At 45.0% G+C, this 16,530-nt stretch overlaps 3 protein-coding genes across 3 annotated transcripts; all 3 read right to left on the bottom strand.

Annotated features, from left to right (window-relative positions):
* Positions 1-3,050: 3,050 nt before the first annotated feature.
* On the bottom strand, positions 3,051-4,174 carry LOC119305404 (NDR1/HIN1-like protein 13). The gene has a single exon (XM_037581925.1). The coding sequence runs from the start codon at positions 4,124-4,126 to the stop codon at positions 3,275-3,277; it is 852 nt and encodes a 283-aa protein (XP_037437822.1). The 5' UTR covers positions 4,127-4,174; the 3' UTR covers positions 3,051-3,274.
* Positions 4,175-6,754: 2,580 nt separating this feature from the next.
* On the bottom strand, positions 6,755-10,899 carry LOC119308397. Its single transcript, XM_037584522.1, has 4 exons — positions 10,560-10,899; positions 10,188-10,462; positions 8,000-9,685; positions 6,755-7,908 (listed from the first exon to the last, which is right to left on the bottom strand). The coding sequence occupies exons 3-4, from the start codon at positions 9,681-9,683 to the stop codon at positions 7,067-7,069; spliced, it is 2,526 nt and encodes an 841-aa protein (XP_037440419.1). The 5' UTR covers positions 9,684-9,685; positions 10,188-10,462; positions 10,560-10,899; the 3' UTR covers positions 6,755-7,066.
* Positions 10,900-11,130: 231 nt separating this feature from the next.
* LOC119308398 lies at positions 11,131-15,137 on the bottom strand. Its single transcript, XM_037584523.1, has 6 exons — positions 14,712-15,137; positions 14,037-14,243; positions 13,411-13,591; positions 12,597-12,757; positions 12,081-12,311; positions 11,131-11,510 (listed from the first exon to the last, which is right to left on the bottom strand). Exons 1-6 carry the CDS (start codon positions 14,973-14,975, stop codon positions 11,394-11,396), a joined length of 1,161 nt encoding a protein of 386 aa, XP_037440420.1. The 5' UTR covers positions 14,976-15,137; the 3' UTR covers positions 11,131-11,393.
* Positions 15,138-16,530: the final 1,393 nt, after the last annotated feature.

Below are 16,530 nucleotides of genomic sequence, written 5' to 3'. Positions count from 1 at the left end.
CGTCTCCCCCGACCCCATCTCTCTCCCCGCCCTCTGTAAGCACTCTCCCCTTCCGATCCCTCTCTCCCCTTCTGATCCCTCTTCTCTGCTTAGTATGAACCCTAGCTATTTAGTGCTAGTTAGTATGAACCCTAGGCTATTTTTAGTGCTAGTTAGTTAATTACTTAGATGGTAATTAGGGCAGTAGTTCCTAGGTACTAATTAGTTAGTAAGAATTAGGTACTAATTAGGTACTAGAATATTTTTATTTATAGTAAGTTTATTTTTAGTAAGAACTAGTTGAATTAATAGAACTAGTTAGTAAGAACTTGTTTCTATTTTTTAGTTAAAGCAATTTTTCCCGCCTCGACGTGGACGATGCCTATCCCGCATCCTCGTCGTCGAGTCGGCGGAGGACGACACCTGCTTGACCAGATCGGCCATGTCCGGGACTGGGCTCCGCCGGGGTGGTACTGGGAGGCGCTACCTACCGGGGGGCGCAGGTTGGTGAGGAGCCAGCCTGTCGTTGACCCGAACCTTCTTTGGTGGCGGTTGCGTGGGCCAGTGACGATCCAGAGGCTCGAGGACTCCGCGGAGGTGGTGCGTCACCGTGTCAGTGAGGAGGACGCGCACGCCCGTCGCTACTTGTTTGCGTTGGAGCACAGGCCGTTCTCCAATACCTGGCAGGTTCTCCGGGGATCTCACTGGAGCTATGATCCCGTGATGGTGCCTTCTCTGTGGGTGTCCACCGCCCGCGCCGATACCCGTCGTGTGCTAGAGTTTTAGTTGTATTAGTGATGTTATATGTATGACACTATTCATGATGTATTAGTGATAATATTTGACGATGTACTGACGAATGAGATGATCTACTTTTGCTTATTGAATGCATGCTAATTTGAGTCCTATAAGATATTTTGAAATGTATATCTTGTGTTGCTCAATATCCAAGTGGCCGGTCATGTTTGCAGGTTATACCTTCGAGTGGCCTATGTTTTGCCGGAGTGTTGATTCATTTCCGTTCCGGCAAATTTCAGGCGCTCGATATGTCCTATTTTAGCAAAGGTCATGCCGGATTTTTCCGTGAATTTTAGCATGACTTGTGCTAGAATATATAGGAAATATCGAGTGCCCCGGATTTGTGTGTTGAGTATCTTGGTAGTTGTCTTCGATCGATTTTCAATTAATGTTTTAACTATGAACATAGGAAATGTCTGACGACGAGAAGGATTTCGGTATTTGCAAATACTGCGAAGACGAGTGCGGCCTGTGCGACGGAATCTTCCTAGATGATGATAGGCGCTTCAGCATCAAGCTGGACGAGAACTTCGAAGTGGATACAGTAAGTCACAACGACAAGTCTTTTTTCGTAATTAAGCATGACATCTGCTTCATTTGCTTCAACTTATATTTTTTTACTATTCTACTAGCGTATCCCCTGCCATGCAAGAGTTTTTGTATTGGATAAGATAGGTTTCAGTCATAGTATGGAGCAAAAGAAAGTTTACTTGAAGACCGAGCATGGTTATATTTTCCATGCGAAGTTATACAATTCAGACGACTACACCTATTTTGGATGCAAAACATGGCGAGCATTATGCAAGACTTATGCATTTGAGCCTGATATGGTTATCACCTTTGATATTCGTCCGGAAGATGATATTGAAGGTAATACCGACATCTGGGTCAATGTGCAAATGCCTCCAGTTATACCATTATGTAAGTTTCTCAACCATATTTATGTCTTTGATATTGTTTATTCAAAAATAGTTGACAACTAATTTGTATTGTCAGCTTATTTCCGTGCAAGCAAACATGTCCAGCGCTTGGTAGACAGGACCGTATACTGTCCTGGGGCTGAACTCAACTGCGAGGAGCTCAGTCATTATGTTTCATGGCTTGAGGATCTTGATACTGTCAAGACAAATTTTCTTCCTGCATTTAGAAATCTTAGTACTGAAAATGTGCGACCAATAGTGTTCGTAATGAACTACGGTCACATCCATTTAGGAAGGATGGTAAGATTTTTACTTTTTATCCTCATTGCATCTTTTCCATACATTATTTTTGAAGCTAAACTTCATTGCTAAGTATGTTACCATACGATGTTCTTCAACAGGGACTCCCGATGAATGTTGTGCCTTATGGGGTCGAGACTAAAGGTATCATGAGTATTATCAACTTACGACCAAGATATCCTACAGCTTACTTTAGTGCATTCAAGATTAGCGACGGATGCTTAATAGTACAAGACTGGACCAAATATGTGTTGGGGGAGCGCAGAGAAGTACCAGGGAGCAGCAACCAGAGGCGCCTTCCACGATTAGGAGACATGTTCATCTGCATGCTCCAACTTGATCAAGGAGGAGAGCTACACATGTTTTATGTTCTTTTACCTAAGAGAGAGCAGCAGGAGTGAGTAGCTGGCTAGAAATGAGTTTCAGGATGATGATGTGCTACACTATTACTATGATGATAAAATAGCTAGTGCTGGTGGTAATGACTATGATGATTATTATTAGCTAGTGTTAGTGGTGATTAAATAAATACTGTTAGTGGTAATGACCATGATGATGATTAAATATCTTGTGCTGGCGGATTAGATTCAAGTGGAGGCAACATGTGGTGCACATCGAAAGTACTACTAATTCAAACTAGATCAAGTTTGGATTAGTAGTATACTTTTGACATGTACCACATATTGCCTCCACTTGAACCTAATTCACCTTCATTTAATACACTGTTATGAACATAATGATGTAAACCTCATAACAGCTGGTATTGTACCAATATTTGTATGATGGCGCATAAATACACTAAAAAAAAATACTAGTAGCGATGGAAAGAAAACACGCTGCAAATAGATACCTTAGCAGTAGCGCGGTACTGGACAAGCGCTGCAGCTATTTGTACTAGCAGTAGCACGTGATGGCACGCGTTACTGCTAAGCAATAGCTGTAGCGCCTTATTAGTAGCGCGGCTTCCCGCGCTACTAGTGGGCACAAAACACGCACTACTGCTAGGGTTTTCTCTAGTAGTGTATCCTTATGTTAGCTAAACATGTCTTTCATTTCAAGACGAGGGGGTAATTAACCAGTTAAATCTGAGACTCATAGTGTATTTCCTCAAATCAAACAATTGAAATCACACCACAAGGAACATGTTTGAAATTTACAAAATTTAATTCACCCCACCGCCAAATAACTTCCCAGTTAATGCTCGGCCGCTGTTACTGTTGCTAGCCGTTGACACATTGGTAACCACAAGCGACGCCGGCGCCGGTGGCGATCACCAGTCACCACCACCACCACAAGAACGGCCTGACCTTGACCCGGCATCCTCTGTTGGCCGCCGCTGCCTCGCCGGCCAGCCTGTCAACCGTCACCTGGCACGTGGCCTTCACGTCCACCGTCCACGTCCGCAGCACCTTCCCGAACCGCAGCCTCACCGGCACCCGCGCCTCCACCGTCAGCGGCACCGCGCGCGCCGCCTGCTCCGCGGCCAGCTGCTTCCTCTGCTCGTCGCTGAAGCTCACGCCGGTCCCCCTCAGCGTCGTGGACAACACCGTCACGTTCCTCGGCGCCTGGTGGAACGCCGGCCACTGGCCGGCCGCAAGGCGCGCACCGGAGTAAGTGACTGCCACCTCACCGGCCCCGCGGTAGTCGACGCCCACCTTCCTGTTCGCGCCGTTGTCCGCGCGCAGGGCGACTTCGAGCTCCGGCGAGAGCGAAGGGGCGACCACGTCAAGGCCGCGGATGGAGAGGGAGGCGACGGAAAAGGCGGGCGCGCGGGGGCGGAAGACGAGGTACACGGCGCCCACGAACACGGCGGCGGCGAGAGCAAGGAAGAGCACGGCCCCAAAGGCGCCGAAGCAGGCGCGGCGCAGGCGACGGCGCCGGACCGGGCGCTCCGCGAGACTCTTGTACCGGCTGGCCCGGTCGGAGGGCGGCACGCGGAGGACCTGGTCCTTGGGAATCTGGACGATGTACGTCCCGGGCGGCGGCGCCGGCGGGCCGTAGAAGGTGGGGTGGAGCGGCGTGGTCTCCGTGGCTGCCGCCGCCGCCGCCGCTGCGTCCTCCTGGTCCGGCGGCGGCAGAGGGGACGCGGGATGAGGCGGAGACTGCATGGGGTGGACTCGGTCGGCCATGACGGGGCCCGAGTCGCGGTGACGTGAGCTCGAGAACAACGGGGAAGAAGAGTGTGTGATCGAGGGTGCGTGCGAATGGAGGCTTGCTTGGTTTTATAGGGGGAAGAGACGCGTGAGGAGAAAAGGACAAGCGGGAGGGAAACGGTCATCTCACGCTGTTCAAACCGCGCCCTGTTTGTTTTTAGCAAAATTTGATTGAGAAATGGAGCAATTTGATTATGAAGTGTAGATTGTGTTCCATCATAACTTTGAAAAAAGAACTTGAATACATTAGTCAGGTTCTACCACAAGGAACCCTAATGTCCTGGCTTCGCCTCTGTGTTTAGTCCCAGCGGCACGATGTCCGGTTTCAAGATCTCGATGGCGGCGCTGCTCGGGGCACGCGACGAGAAGCCGACGACCCTGTGAGGTCTATTCTTCCCCATCACTCCATCAGGCCATCACGGTGGAGCATTTGAAGCTTAGGCGACCCACATGATAGGCAGTGGAAAACAAGTACTTTATGAGCGCGTTCTTGACGCGCAGCCGAGAAGGAGGGTCATGAAGGTGAGACCCCCTTGACGTTGTCCCACCCGGCTCATAGGGTCGATGGTGACCAGCGTAGCTGCTCCACCTCTCTGCACGTCACGTAGACACCGGAAAGGCACACAACCAGACGACCCATTATGAAGTCAGGGGTGAGGCACGTCCTTGCAGCTGCTGTCAAGCCGCTTGACCATCTTCCCTTGCCGTTGACGGGCAAGTCATACATGGATCGCCAACCATTGGAACAACCCATTGTTAGAAGTGACGGAGCTTGCTAAAAAAATCCAATCTAATCTCTCCCAAAAAATATCCTTCATAACTTGATCCAAGGCAGGGGCCAGTGCCCCCCACCCCCACAAAAAAAAAGAACTTTGAAAAAAGAACTTGAATACATTAGTCAGGTTCTACCACAAGGAACCCTATTGTCCTGGCTTCGCCTCCGTGTTTAGTCCCAGTGCCACGATGTCCAGTTTCAAGATCTCGATGGCGGTGCTGCTCGGGGCGCGCGACGAGAAGCTGACGACCCTGGGAGGTCTATTCTTCCCCATCAGGCCATCACGGTGGAGCATTTGAAGCTTAGGCGACCCACAGGATAGGCAGTGGAAAACAAGTACTTTATGAGCGCGTTCTTGACGCGCAGCCGAGAAGGAGGGTCATGAAGGTGAGACCCCCTTGACGTTGTCCCACCCGGCTCATAGGGTCGATGGTGACCAGTGTAGCTGCTCCACCTCTCTGCACGTCGCGTAGACACCGGAAAAGCACACAACCAGACCACCCATTATGAAGTCAGGGGTGAGGCACGTCCTTGCAACTGCTGTCAAGCCGCTTGACCATCTTCCCTTGCCGTTGACGGGCAAGTCATACAGAGATCACCAACCATTGGAACGACCCATTGTTAGAAGTGGCGGAGCTTGCTAAAAAAAAATCCAATCTAATCTCTCTTAAAAAATATCCTTCATAACTTGATCCAAGGCAGGGGCCAGTTGGCCCCACCCCCACCCCCCAAAAAACATAAAAATGAACATAGCTCTACCTGTGGTTGTCTCTATAATCTCATATTGTCTCGCAAATCTATTTATTATATACTAGAAGCATAATATGAAGGAAAAATAAAGATATTTCCTAGAAAACATCACATTAAATAAACACGAATCAACATTCTCATGTAAGAACTTGAACAATAAGAAATTAATTCATTGCCCGCGCAAATTATTGAGACATGCCAAAAGGAACTAACTTCACTAATATGGTTCAAGTTGTTTTTCTAATTTGTTATGATTTATTCATATGCATAACAGCAATGGTCAAAGTTGCATTTTTTGAGACCATGCATGTTGCATGTCTAAAACATTATGTTTTAGAATGGGGAAAATAAATGGAGGGAGCCATTTTATTGCCTTACTTCGCAACAAGGACAAATTTTCTTTATTAACTTCATACGCATTTGAAGATCTTTATAACAAATAAATCCCGAACATATATTCATATGAGGTTCCATGTTTTTAGGCATGATTATTATATACAAGCACATTGATAGACATGGGGAAATGAGAATCTTTTGTGCAAAAAGGAAAATGAGAATCATTTTGAACGTCATAAAATAATAATAATAATAATAATAATAATAATAATAATAATAATAATAATAATAATAATAATAATGTTTCGGCGCTACAAATTCTAAGGCATTTATTTTCGATCAGATGTACTACCTCCGTCTAGGTTTATTGATCCCCTTTGTGTTTTGCATCAAATTTTGGCCGTAGATTTGACTAACATAATATAGGTTGTACTCCCTCCGTCCCAAAATAAGTGACTCAAGTTTGTACTAACTTTGTACTAAAGTTAATACAAACTTGAGTCACTTATTTTGAGACAGAGGGAGTATGTCACAAAACTTACATTGTTGGATTCATATTCGAAAGAGGTTTTCGGTGATATTATTTTTGGTGTATATAACTTATTTTTTGGTAGTTGAATTAAAGGTCAAAATTTGATCCAAAATACAAGGAGGGACTAATAAACCAGGACGGAGGTAGCAGTAGTAGCCCGTTAAGCATTTTGATTACCCCAGTAAATTCTTCCTTTTAGTAGGCTTTGAAGTTGATACTGCCAGGGCTAATCGGCAGAGCTCCTGACACATTTTTCTTTGAAGTACAGAGGGATATAGTTCAACTCTACTATTAGCCTATTTCACTAAAAATAAAGAAAGGCAAACGTTTGAGAACATAGCCATTCATAATTCAAATCCAGTTTTCTCCAAAAAAATTAAAAAAAATGAGCGCGTAGTGCTTTTGAGCCCTTGTTTAATGGAACTTAGCTTCAGTTTCTCACATCAAAGCTATTTGAAACTTTCCAGAGCTCCAGGAGTAGCTCAATGCCTGGATCATGTGTTGCAACCTGCAATTTCAAACATCATCCATGCCGCCCTTCAACAGCAACAGATTTAGGAGTTCCGGCTGAATCTTTGGGCTCAGTTACTTTAGAACCACTGCCAAATGTGTCATAACCAGAATCATCATCCAGAGTTTGGGCCTCGGTAACCTCCAGTTCAGAGTTGAGCTCGAATGGCTTCAGCTCCACCTCAACATCTTGGGACATCTTCACCTTGTTATGGCCAGAGCTTAACTGCTCGAAAGCAGAGCCGGCATCTTCGACGGGCTCTGTTTCAAGACCTAGCGTGCCAGAAGCACTCCCTCCTGTACCTTGAGCAAGCTTGTGCTCTGAGCTATGATGCATTTGATCCTGCACATCTTCGAGTGTATTGAATAGCCTTTTCATCTCTTCAGCTGAGCTCACCTCAATAACATGGAGCCTAGAAGTACCTGCAAGCTGCTGGTTTTCTTCTGCAGTTGACAGCTCTCTGGACCCATTTCCAACTGGGACTTCTGAAGTATGCTCATCTGCAGCAGGAAATGCTTCTTCACTTGACTTATCTTGAACTGGTTCAACATCACAAGCGTCACATGTCAGTGCTTCGTGATTGATTTGTACAAATTTTGAATTTAGTTCTTCAACTGAACTCGCTTCAATGGCATGCATCCCAGGGTTTGGACATAACGCCGGGTCACTCAAATAATCTTCAAGTGTAACTGTCAAAGGTTGCCCCATAACGGGCTCTGAAACGGACTGCACTAGCACTTCCTCCATGCGGCTCCTGAATAACGAGTTAACTTCATTGATGGAATTCGCTCCGACGACATGTTGCTCGGAATTATTTACTTTGGATAGACAGCATAGCACTGTTTGCTCACCGCCTGCAAGATATTATCAACCTTAGTTGAGCAAAGATTTCCAATAGGAAAAAGTACATTATATTTATTCATCTGAAAGCCATAACAAATTTACCTGGATGTACTGAAACCTCCGCTTCTGAAGTGCTGGATTCATTTTTCATGGTAGGAAATGAATTTATATCATCACTGGAATCAGCATTGTTATTGCCTTCATGCATCCCATAATCTCCTTTCAACACACCAGCATCTGAAATTACTGGGCTTAGTATTTTGATCTCTTCACCTAAATGTGCTTCCTGTGAACAAGACAACCTCCCATCATTCCCTTGCTTAGCAGCATCACTGTCCGAGTGACTACCAAGGGCATCTTCTCCACTGGTTTCACCTTTCTCCGATTTGAGGCCACTGCGATGTGGATTAACGGAGTGCCGTCCATGGAAGTTTCCATGCTTTCTAAGCTGTGTTGCTGGAGAGTACGAGCGAGGAGTCCATGTTTCTTGCAATTGACTGTTATGGTCCACAATATGGTCAGAAGGAAGATCAAATAGGTTTCCCCTCGGCAGGAGGACGGATGGTGCTGAATCAGGTATCTGGGGCAACTCTATCACTTCCCCTTCTCCTGAGGCATTTGAAGGATCATATGGTTCGCCTCTTGGTGTGGAAATGGAAGGAACCTGGACAAAGAAACGGGATGCCTCCTTCAATTTCTGTGTTGCATCAGCGGTTTGCAAGTCCATTAGCCTCTGGTCGAGTTCAAACTTCAGGATATTCTTTGCTCTCTGCAGCTCCATCAGACCATCGGCCCTACCATTCTTTCCTATGACATCCTCCTGATCACTTCCATCATCTTTCTCCGCTTCCTCTCCTTCATCTTCATCGTCCGAGATACTGTCGTCGTCATCCTCCTCAAGGTCACTCTCATCGTCATCTGATGAAGAATTCAAGTTGTCCCTGGACCTGGAGGCCAAGGTGGGGTGACCAGTCCCCAAGTCTATCAGTGGGTGCAACTCTTCAAGCATTGGGATTATGTCAGTCATGGATGCATCAGGAGAAGAACTATCATCAGTAAGATCAGATTCAGAACCATAACAAGGATCCTGCCTGTCAGCAGACTGCCAGCAGGGACTCGTGGGTTCACCAAACTGATAATGACTGTGTACTTCATAGTCACCTCTTTCATTATTGCTGCTCACAAATTCTCGCAGATCAGACTTCTCGCTGATTTGCTCACCATATCCTTCTCTTCCCACAATGAAATTGCTCTGGGCATATTTAGAAGACTCCGTGCTAAGCACAGTATCAGCCGCCACAATCGTGACATTTGTTTCTTCACAGTGATTGTCATGCGTGCTATTGGCCGGGGCTCTCTCCTCGACATATACTCCTGCACTGCCAGTTCTCTTCTCCAAGCTATTCTCGATAGTAACACTCTCAACCTCCTCGGTCGAGCAGTCAGCAATGGAATTTTTGGACTCCGGGGACTGAGTTTGTTGATTGTCAGAGTCTCCTTCTGCAGTCACTGAGGGGGTATCTGGTTCACCATAACTCAAAAGGGCTCCGAGAAGAAGTCCGGTTAACAGCAGGAGAGGAGAGGAAGACACTAGGAAAGCAAGTAGAGGAGGACAAATCCTATGTAGTAGCAGCAACAAAATCCCAGCGCCGAGTACCATAGGATAATCACAAGAAGATTGATAAGCGACTGCGAAAGAGGAATGCAGTATCCTCTTGGCGTGCAGAACGAGATCGTTTGTACTGAGATCCTTAGTCATCTGCTTAAATTTGTCCATTAAACACATTCCTGGCATGATAATAGGAAGCAAGAAGCAGATCATTAGCCTGGGTATAATTCCAATACTAGTGATTATAAAGCATGTGCAGATGAATTGAGCTCATGATCCTGTGAAAATGTTTGTTCTCTATCTGTTTCTGATGCGGTGATGCCCATTGTTGAAGAACACTCTGTACACTAGTACACTAACAATGAACGTTGATAAGAAAGATCACTTCCTACAAGATGAACTGGGCGACAAATTTGAGCAGACACCCAGTTCTTCATTAACCAGATGACTTCTAAAATCATTTTTTGCTTGCAAATGTCTACAAGCGCCGACCTAAGACAGGAGTAGAAGAAACTCCGGTTTGAGGAACAGACTGGCAGAAATTACACAAGAAGGAAACAAAGATTCATCACAGCATAGGCGTAGTGCTTTCAGCGGACAATAGCAAACCAGCAACGGCACTCAACGAAACCAGCAGCATGCACAGCACAAGAAGCGTCACTGGGTGAAGGATGGGCTCACCTGCGTCGACGTCGATGGCGAACAGCAAGAACCAAAATCTCCTAGCGTCACTGGCGCAGATGCATGCAGTGGAGAAATGGCAACCACATGGAACTGGATCGAACAAGTAAAGAAGCGGAGACCAAAGCAAGGAAGGAAGCTGCAGTGCGGTGCACTAGGGAGGCTCCTTTTTCCGGTGTCTGGATCCCTTGCTTTGCACTTGCAGCACCACCCTTGACAGACAAAAAATGCTTTGGTCGGCACCAAAAGGCAGCCCTGAGGCATCTCTCCCTGTCCTGGAGATCATGGTGTGAGGAGAAAGTTACTCAGGTGGCATCATAACACTACATGACATGTCCAAATGTACTAGTAGTACAGAGGTCGATCTCCTACCTTTGTCCATCATGAAGCAATGCTAGGAGATCTCGGCATACTTTGTCTTTTGTTTTTATTTCCCCTTTCTCTTTATGCTTGGTAGTACAATGAGCTTCTGAAATGGCGGCATGTGCTGGACCTTTTCCTGTGGGGCGAGGGCGTGGCGTGCTGGATGCGTATCATTGCTCTGCTAGATCCACAAACTACAGTGGCATAAATGATATTGATAAAAAGGGCGGGTAAAGTTAAGTGAGAGATAAACAAAGTAAACGACTCGGCTCCTCGTTTCACTGTTGCCTTGTGTAATTCTCAATCCTGCCAAAGAGTCTCGTGTATATATATTTTTTGAATCCCAGGAATTGTTCATCTGCATCAATAAAAAAAAGTTCATCATGCATGCGCACAAGCGCATTCAGTACAGAAGAGAAGCAAGGCTACACAACATCAATCACTTCAGCAAAGTCCCAGGAAAATTCTTCAAGGCCCGGAAGAGATCAAGTCTTTTCTCTTAACAGCCCTGACCTCACAGCACTATCACCAAATGGATACATGTCCATAACTTTTGGAAAACAAGCAACCACAGCTCTGGTAACAACAAGCAGCGAGATTTTCTGCACTACAACTCATTTATCATCATCCATCTATTTCCTGTACACATCCAAGTGATAACGTTTTACACGGAGAAAGCGGTTTACGCGTTTACATCAACATGTCAGCAAAGGGAGACCTGAGCTCATTTCTGTCCTGGGAAAGGAAAGGTGCTCGCAAAAAACAGCACCAGGTTACACTAGGACTCAGCCATAAGCAAACAATATCCCTCAGAAATTCAAAACTGTGTTCCTTTGGGTTAAATCAATCAGAAATGTATTGTTCTGACTGGACAATGGTTGTTAGCTGCTTCAGGTTAGCTAGTACATGTCTTGGGCCAAGACTTTCAGCGCCAATGTGGTTCAGAAGTTGTTCGACATCCTGTCAGCAAACATAGCAGGAAGGTTAAACGTCTAAGAAGAATTAATGCATAAAGGGGTGGAAGTAAACACTACACAGCAAGTTCCTTTTGATAACCAACTATTTCAGGGACATATAATTACTCAAATAAAAATCTGGATAAAATTGTGTGCCAATTATACCTGAACTACAGTTTATATTCCAGAAACCTAGAGGAGGGTACTGTTACTCATTGGTTGCCATTAAATTTCCATGCATCACTAAGCTCCATGTTTATGATTTTCTACACAGCTTCCCAGCTCACAAGTAGTAGAAAATGGCCAACATTTTCATGAGATGCCACTTTTGCTACTTCCACAAAAAAGCTCTGTCAAACTCATTTAAGGTTGACCTTTTTGTCATATCCTGATCCATATCTAAGTATCTACTCACTCTCCCACTCAAGTACAAAAACATGACTATGGTCTGCTTATATTAACATTCTAAACCACCTATTTGATGCTAAGAGCTTAGCAGAGAGATGTAGGCAGGTCATTCTCTTAAATCATATTACGTTTGTAAGATCAACAGCTCTAAACTAATGACACCTACCTTGTTTAACAAGAATACAGCATATGCCGATCTTGTTGTTTCTTGGCCTTCAAAAAACAGAGGAAATTCCATTGTCCTCATGCTCGTGCTCGAAGGGGTAGAAGAACTTACTCCTGGAGCTATAGATGGGTCAACTGAAGGGGCATGATCAACAACATAAGAATGTGAACCTCCCAACCGTAGTGGATATCGAAGAGGAACATCGAGATATGATGCAATAAGGGAGACCGCCTATGAGTCAAAAACAAATAAATATAGATTCAGCAGTACAAACGGAGAAAGGCTGGCATACTAGTCTATGAATGAAAACTTCGTGTCATTTCTATCACCGCGAAACACAAATTGATGAGCACTTAGTTATATGTCGATCTGATATAAATATCCCGTCATTCTACAACAGAATATTAACTCATACAGTATAAATTTTCAAACTCCTATAGAAAGGATTAGAAGCAAACTAGAACGAATGAAGTCAAATTCTACTCATTAATTATTTATCAAGATTTAAATACATACATGTGCAACATATCCAAGAAGAGTAGCAGACTTTTGAATCTCTGTCTTGTCACTGAAGTAGCTGGTCTTTTTTATAGAAAGCTTTGATAACTGTAGACCCAAAATGGCCAAAGGTGTCTGTCCGTTTTGGGAACCATTGGGCGACACTGCTTCACCAACTCCTGAAATTTTTTGGTAGACTTAACAACCGTGACAAGAAACTTTAAAATTACAGTCCCAGAATTCATGATTCATTCCATTTTCTTAAGAGGGAAATGAAACCAGTGTATCCAATTCTTTAATAAAAATTGTCGATTTCAACATAATAGCTATGAAATGCCGATTTCATCATAATAGCTATGAAATGCCAATTTCATAAGAATAGCTACTTAAATGAAAATGTTACATGATGCGGCAGTCATGCTGCAGTGCATGAACATAACTATTGAATAGGAGAAATAATCGTAAGTCCTTAAAGTGCATCGATGCTATACTGTATGAGACAATTCCAAATCTAGAATTGCAGAATAATGCAAAAGGAGTAAGAAACTAAATGGCTGGGAAGATCCGGGTACAACCACTATGCAAATAAGTTTGGCTACCAAGCATCAGCGTTGAATATTTATTGCATAAACAAATAAACTTATTAATCCACCCACAAATAAGTTCATGCAAGCATCAGTAGCAAGAACTACAGCAAGACAAATTTGCACGCTGTATGGTTCTTAATATGCTTGTGACTAGTGAAAACATCTGCATGGAATTTTAGTATTTCACAGAGAGCTGGTACGCAGAATTGGTGACTCATGAAGGTCGCAACAGGGGAGAGACATACCTGTTCTAGTGATACTAGAGTTTAATCCAGGCTTTACAATTGGAGATTGCTCATTCAAGGGCCTCACGGGATATATCTGAGCAACTTGTCCTATCATGTATTGTTGTCTCATCCGTAACATTCGTTCCAGACCTTTAAGACGACCATGGCCACGTTCCCCAGACAGCAATTTACAAGGTTCCTATAACCACCATCACCCATACAAAAATGTTCGAGTGAGATTTGTGGAATAGAAGAGTCCCATCATATCCAGTTTTGAAGCTTAGAAAAACGTTCTTTCTAGAATCCCCATCATGATAATCTATTTACACCAGATACCAAATTTAAGAGAAGAATATGTTCAAGTAAAGAAATACTCAACGTCAAAATTTGGTCTACGCTCATACAGGCCACAATGCACTGCGTCTTTATGTAGCCTTTGGATTCAATACTGATAGATTTATTATCGGAATTTACAAGGAGCTCTGTTAAATGGCCATGAAACTTCCATACGCCCCACAAAAAAAACAAGCAGCAGGAAATGCTTTTCGGTAGAAAATTCCATGCACAAGACTTTATGGCTTCTTAACAGGGGATAAAAGAAAACAGTGCAACCACTTCTCGATCGCGCACATACAACTGAATACCTGTAATTTACTTTGTGCTGCACCAACAGTTTTGTCTGCTACTGTCAGTGTTCTGATCTTGACACAAAGTTGCTCCCTTCGATCCTCAACATTCGCAGACACTTCCTTCGTTTGCATCCTCAATTCCCCCATAAAATCAGCATGTGATTGCAATCTCTGCCTCATCTCAGCCAACTCATTATCCTGCTGAAGAACTGCTTTTCTTGCCTGCCCGTCAACATATTTCGAAGTACAAATCAAACATCCAGAATAACTGTGATGTAATTTGCAACGAAGCTAATTTCATAAAACCGAAGAGATGCATTGAAAAATACCATAATAGTCGCACAGCGAACTTTCACAAGTTAAAAACAACGAAAGGCCCCTTTTGGTTAAAATGTTTACAGGGCATCTAGTATCTGCGAACAAAATCTGATCACCAGACCGAGGACACACTAGTCACTAGGTACAAAAAATACTAAAAACAGGAGCGATCAGAGGAACGAAATGTTGCTCGCAAACTGAAGAATGTGTAAAGGCTCGACATCTCTGATGGAAGTAGACCTAATCCGGGAACAAAGCAAAGCACGCCGGAGATCCGGTGTGCGAATTGCAGAAAAGGATCTCATCATTTCACTAAGGATGAAGCAAGGAGTAACCCTAGGCAGATCGAGTAATAATTAACTAATCAATTACCTCGAGCGCGGACTCGAGGCGCGCGGCGAGGCCGGCCTTGCGGTCCCTGGCGGCGGCGAGCGCGGCGGACAGGCTCCAGAGGCGCGCGAGCTCCTGCTGAAGCTCCTCCCAGCCGACGACCTTGGGCGCGTCGGCACCCAGCACCTCGCTCCCCGGCACGACCACCCACGTGCTCCCGGTGCTGCTGTCGCGCTCCTCCTCCTCCTCTTCCTCCTCCTCTGGCGGGGACGGGTCAGCGCTGGCAGACGAGGGCCCCGGGTCCATGGTCCGGGATCATAGGTAGAAGCTGGTCGGGATTCCTCTAGGGTTTGGAGATTTGCGCTTCTTCCTCTTCTTCTCCGAGAGATCCTGCTCGGTTTTTTTTCCTCGATCGAGTTTCTAGTCTGAGTGGAACGAAGGGGCAGCGGAGGAGAATGGCGTTTGTTCGTAGCGACGAGGAAGAACAAATCAGGCCCACCTCCATCTTGGGCTTGAGACAGTTTTTTCATTTTCTGTGTATGTAAACTGGAAATACCGCTCAAAAAAATATAAACCGGAAACCACCGGTTAGGGTACCCTAGCTCTTAAAAAAATTTATAAGTGTTAGGGCATATTTCTCTCCTAGTGGTTTTGGTGATTGATGACAATGCATTTGCGGATTAATCGTGTACGTTTAGCATTTCAGATAATCTATCATATGGCACATGACGATTCAAACCCATCGGAGATATAGAGTGGAGATGTTTATTTTTCCTGCGTTTCTTTTTCAGTGGATTTGAGTAGTAGGAAAACCGTACTATTAGAAAGGGGTCGCATCGAAAAGGTTTGGATGGAATCATCACGTACACAACTTCTTTTGCACCCCCTTCAGTTCCCGCATCTTTGGAGTTTATCCCCTATTCTTCTGATAACATGTCCTGAGGCAGCGGTAGTACCGCTTGTAAGTGGTACTTCCGCTGATCCAGTTCCGCGTGTACTACTGCTTGTTCTGTTGTCTACTCGTGCTCAGAGGCAGCTGCGTGGAAGTAGAGCGACCGCTTGTGGTACTTCCGCCCCATTTCCGCAGATCACACTATAGCTCAAACAGATGTAGCCGAAGTAGAGCAGCTGCCACTACCGCTTATATTTATGCCTCTGGACATGTTTACCACTCCGCAGTAGTAGGGCGACAATAAGGCAGCGGTAGTACCGCTTATAAGATGTACTACCGTCGTACTTCCGTCCCCACCACCGCTAGTCCCTACACACTGCACCCTAAGCGGCGACATCGCTAGGGCGAGCGGGAGTACTGCTCCAGCAGCACTGTCGCCTCGGGGTGCTCTGCCCATGAACTGTATTCTGGGGAACTATCGCCCGGACGGTAGTATCACTTGTGTGCGGACTGTGGACAGAATAATGGTTGGATTTGTCCCCGCGATAAATAGGGGGTCTTCTTCCCAAGAAGACTTACCTATTTCTTCCCCAAATTCCATTGGTGCTCAAAGCTCCATTTTCGTCGATCTCTCTCCCTAGCCAATCAAATTTGTTGTATAGGGTTTGGTTGAGAGGGCCCCGATCTACACTTCCACCAAGAGATATTTGATTTCCCCCATTAATCCCTTGTGGATCTTGTTAGTCTTGGGTGTTTGACCACCCTAGATGGAAGAGTGTAGGACCTTGAAGTATGTCTAGAAGGGGGGTGATTAGACTACTTGACCAATAAAAACTTAAACTTTTCCCATTTTTAGAGTTTGGCAGATTTTAGCTACTTTAGGACAAGTCAAGCAATCATCACACAATTCAAGCAAGCATGCAAAGAGTATATAGGCAGCGGAAATTAAAGCATGCAACTTGCAAGAAA

This window comes from Triticum dicoccoides, chromosome 5B, assembly GCF_002162155.2.
Source record: "Triticum dicoccoides isolate Atlit2015 ecotype Zavitan chromosome 5B, WEW_v2.0, whole genome shotgun sequence".
NCBI lineage: Eukaryota > Viridiplantae > Streptophyta > Magnoliopsida > Poales > Poaceae > Triticum > Triticum dicoccoides.
The sequence above is the reverse complement of the archived record's forward strand: the minus strand, read 5'-3'. Positions and strand labels throughout refer to the sequence as shown.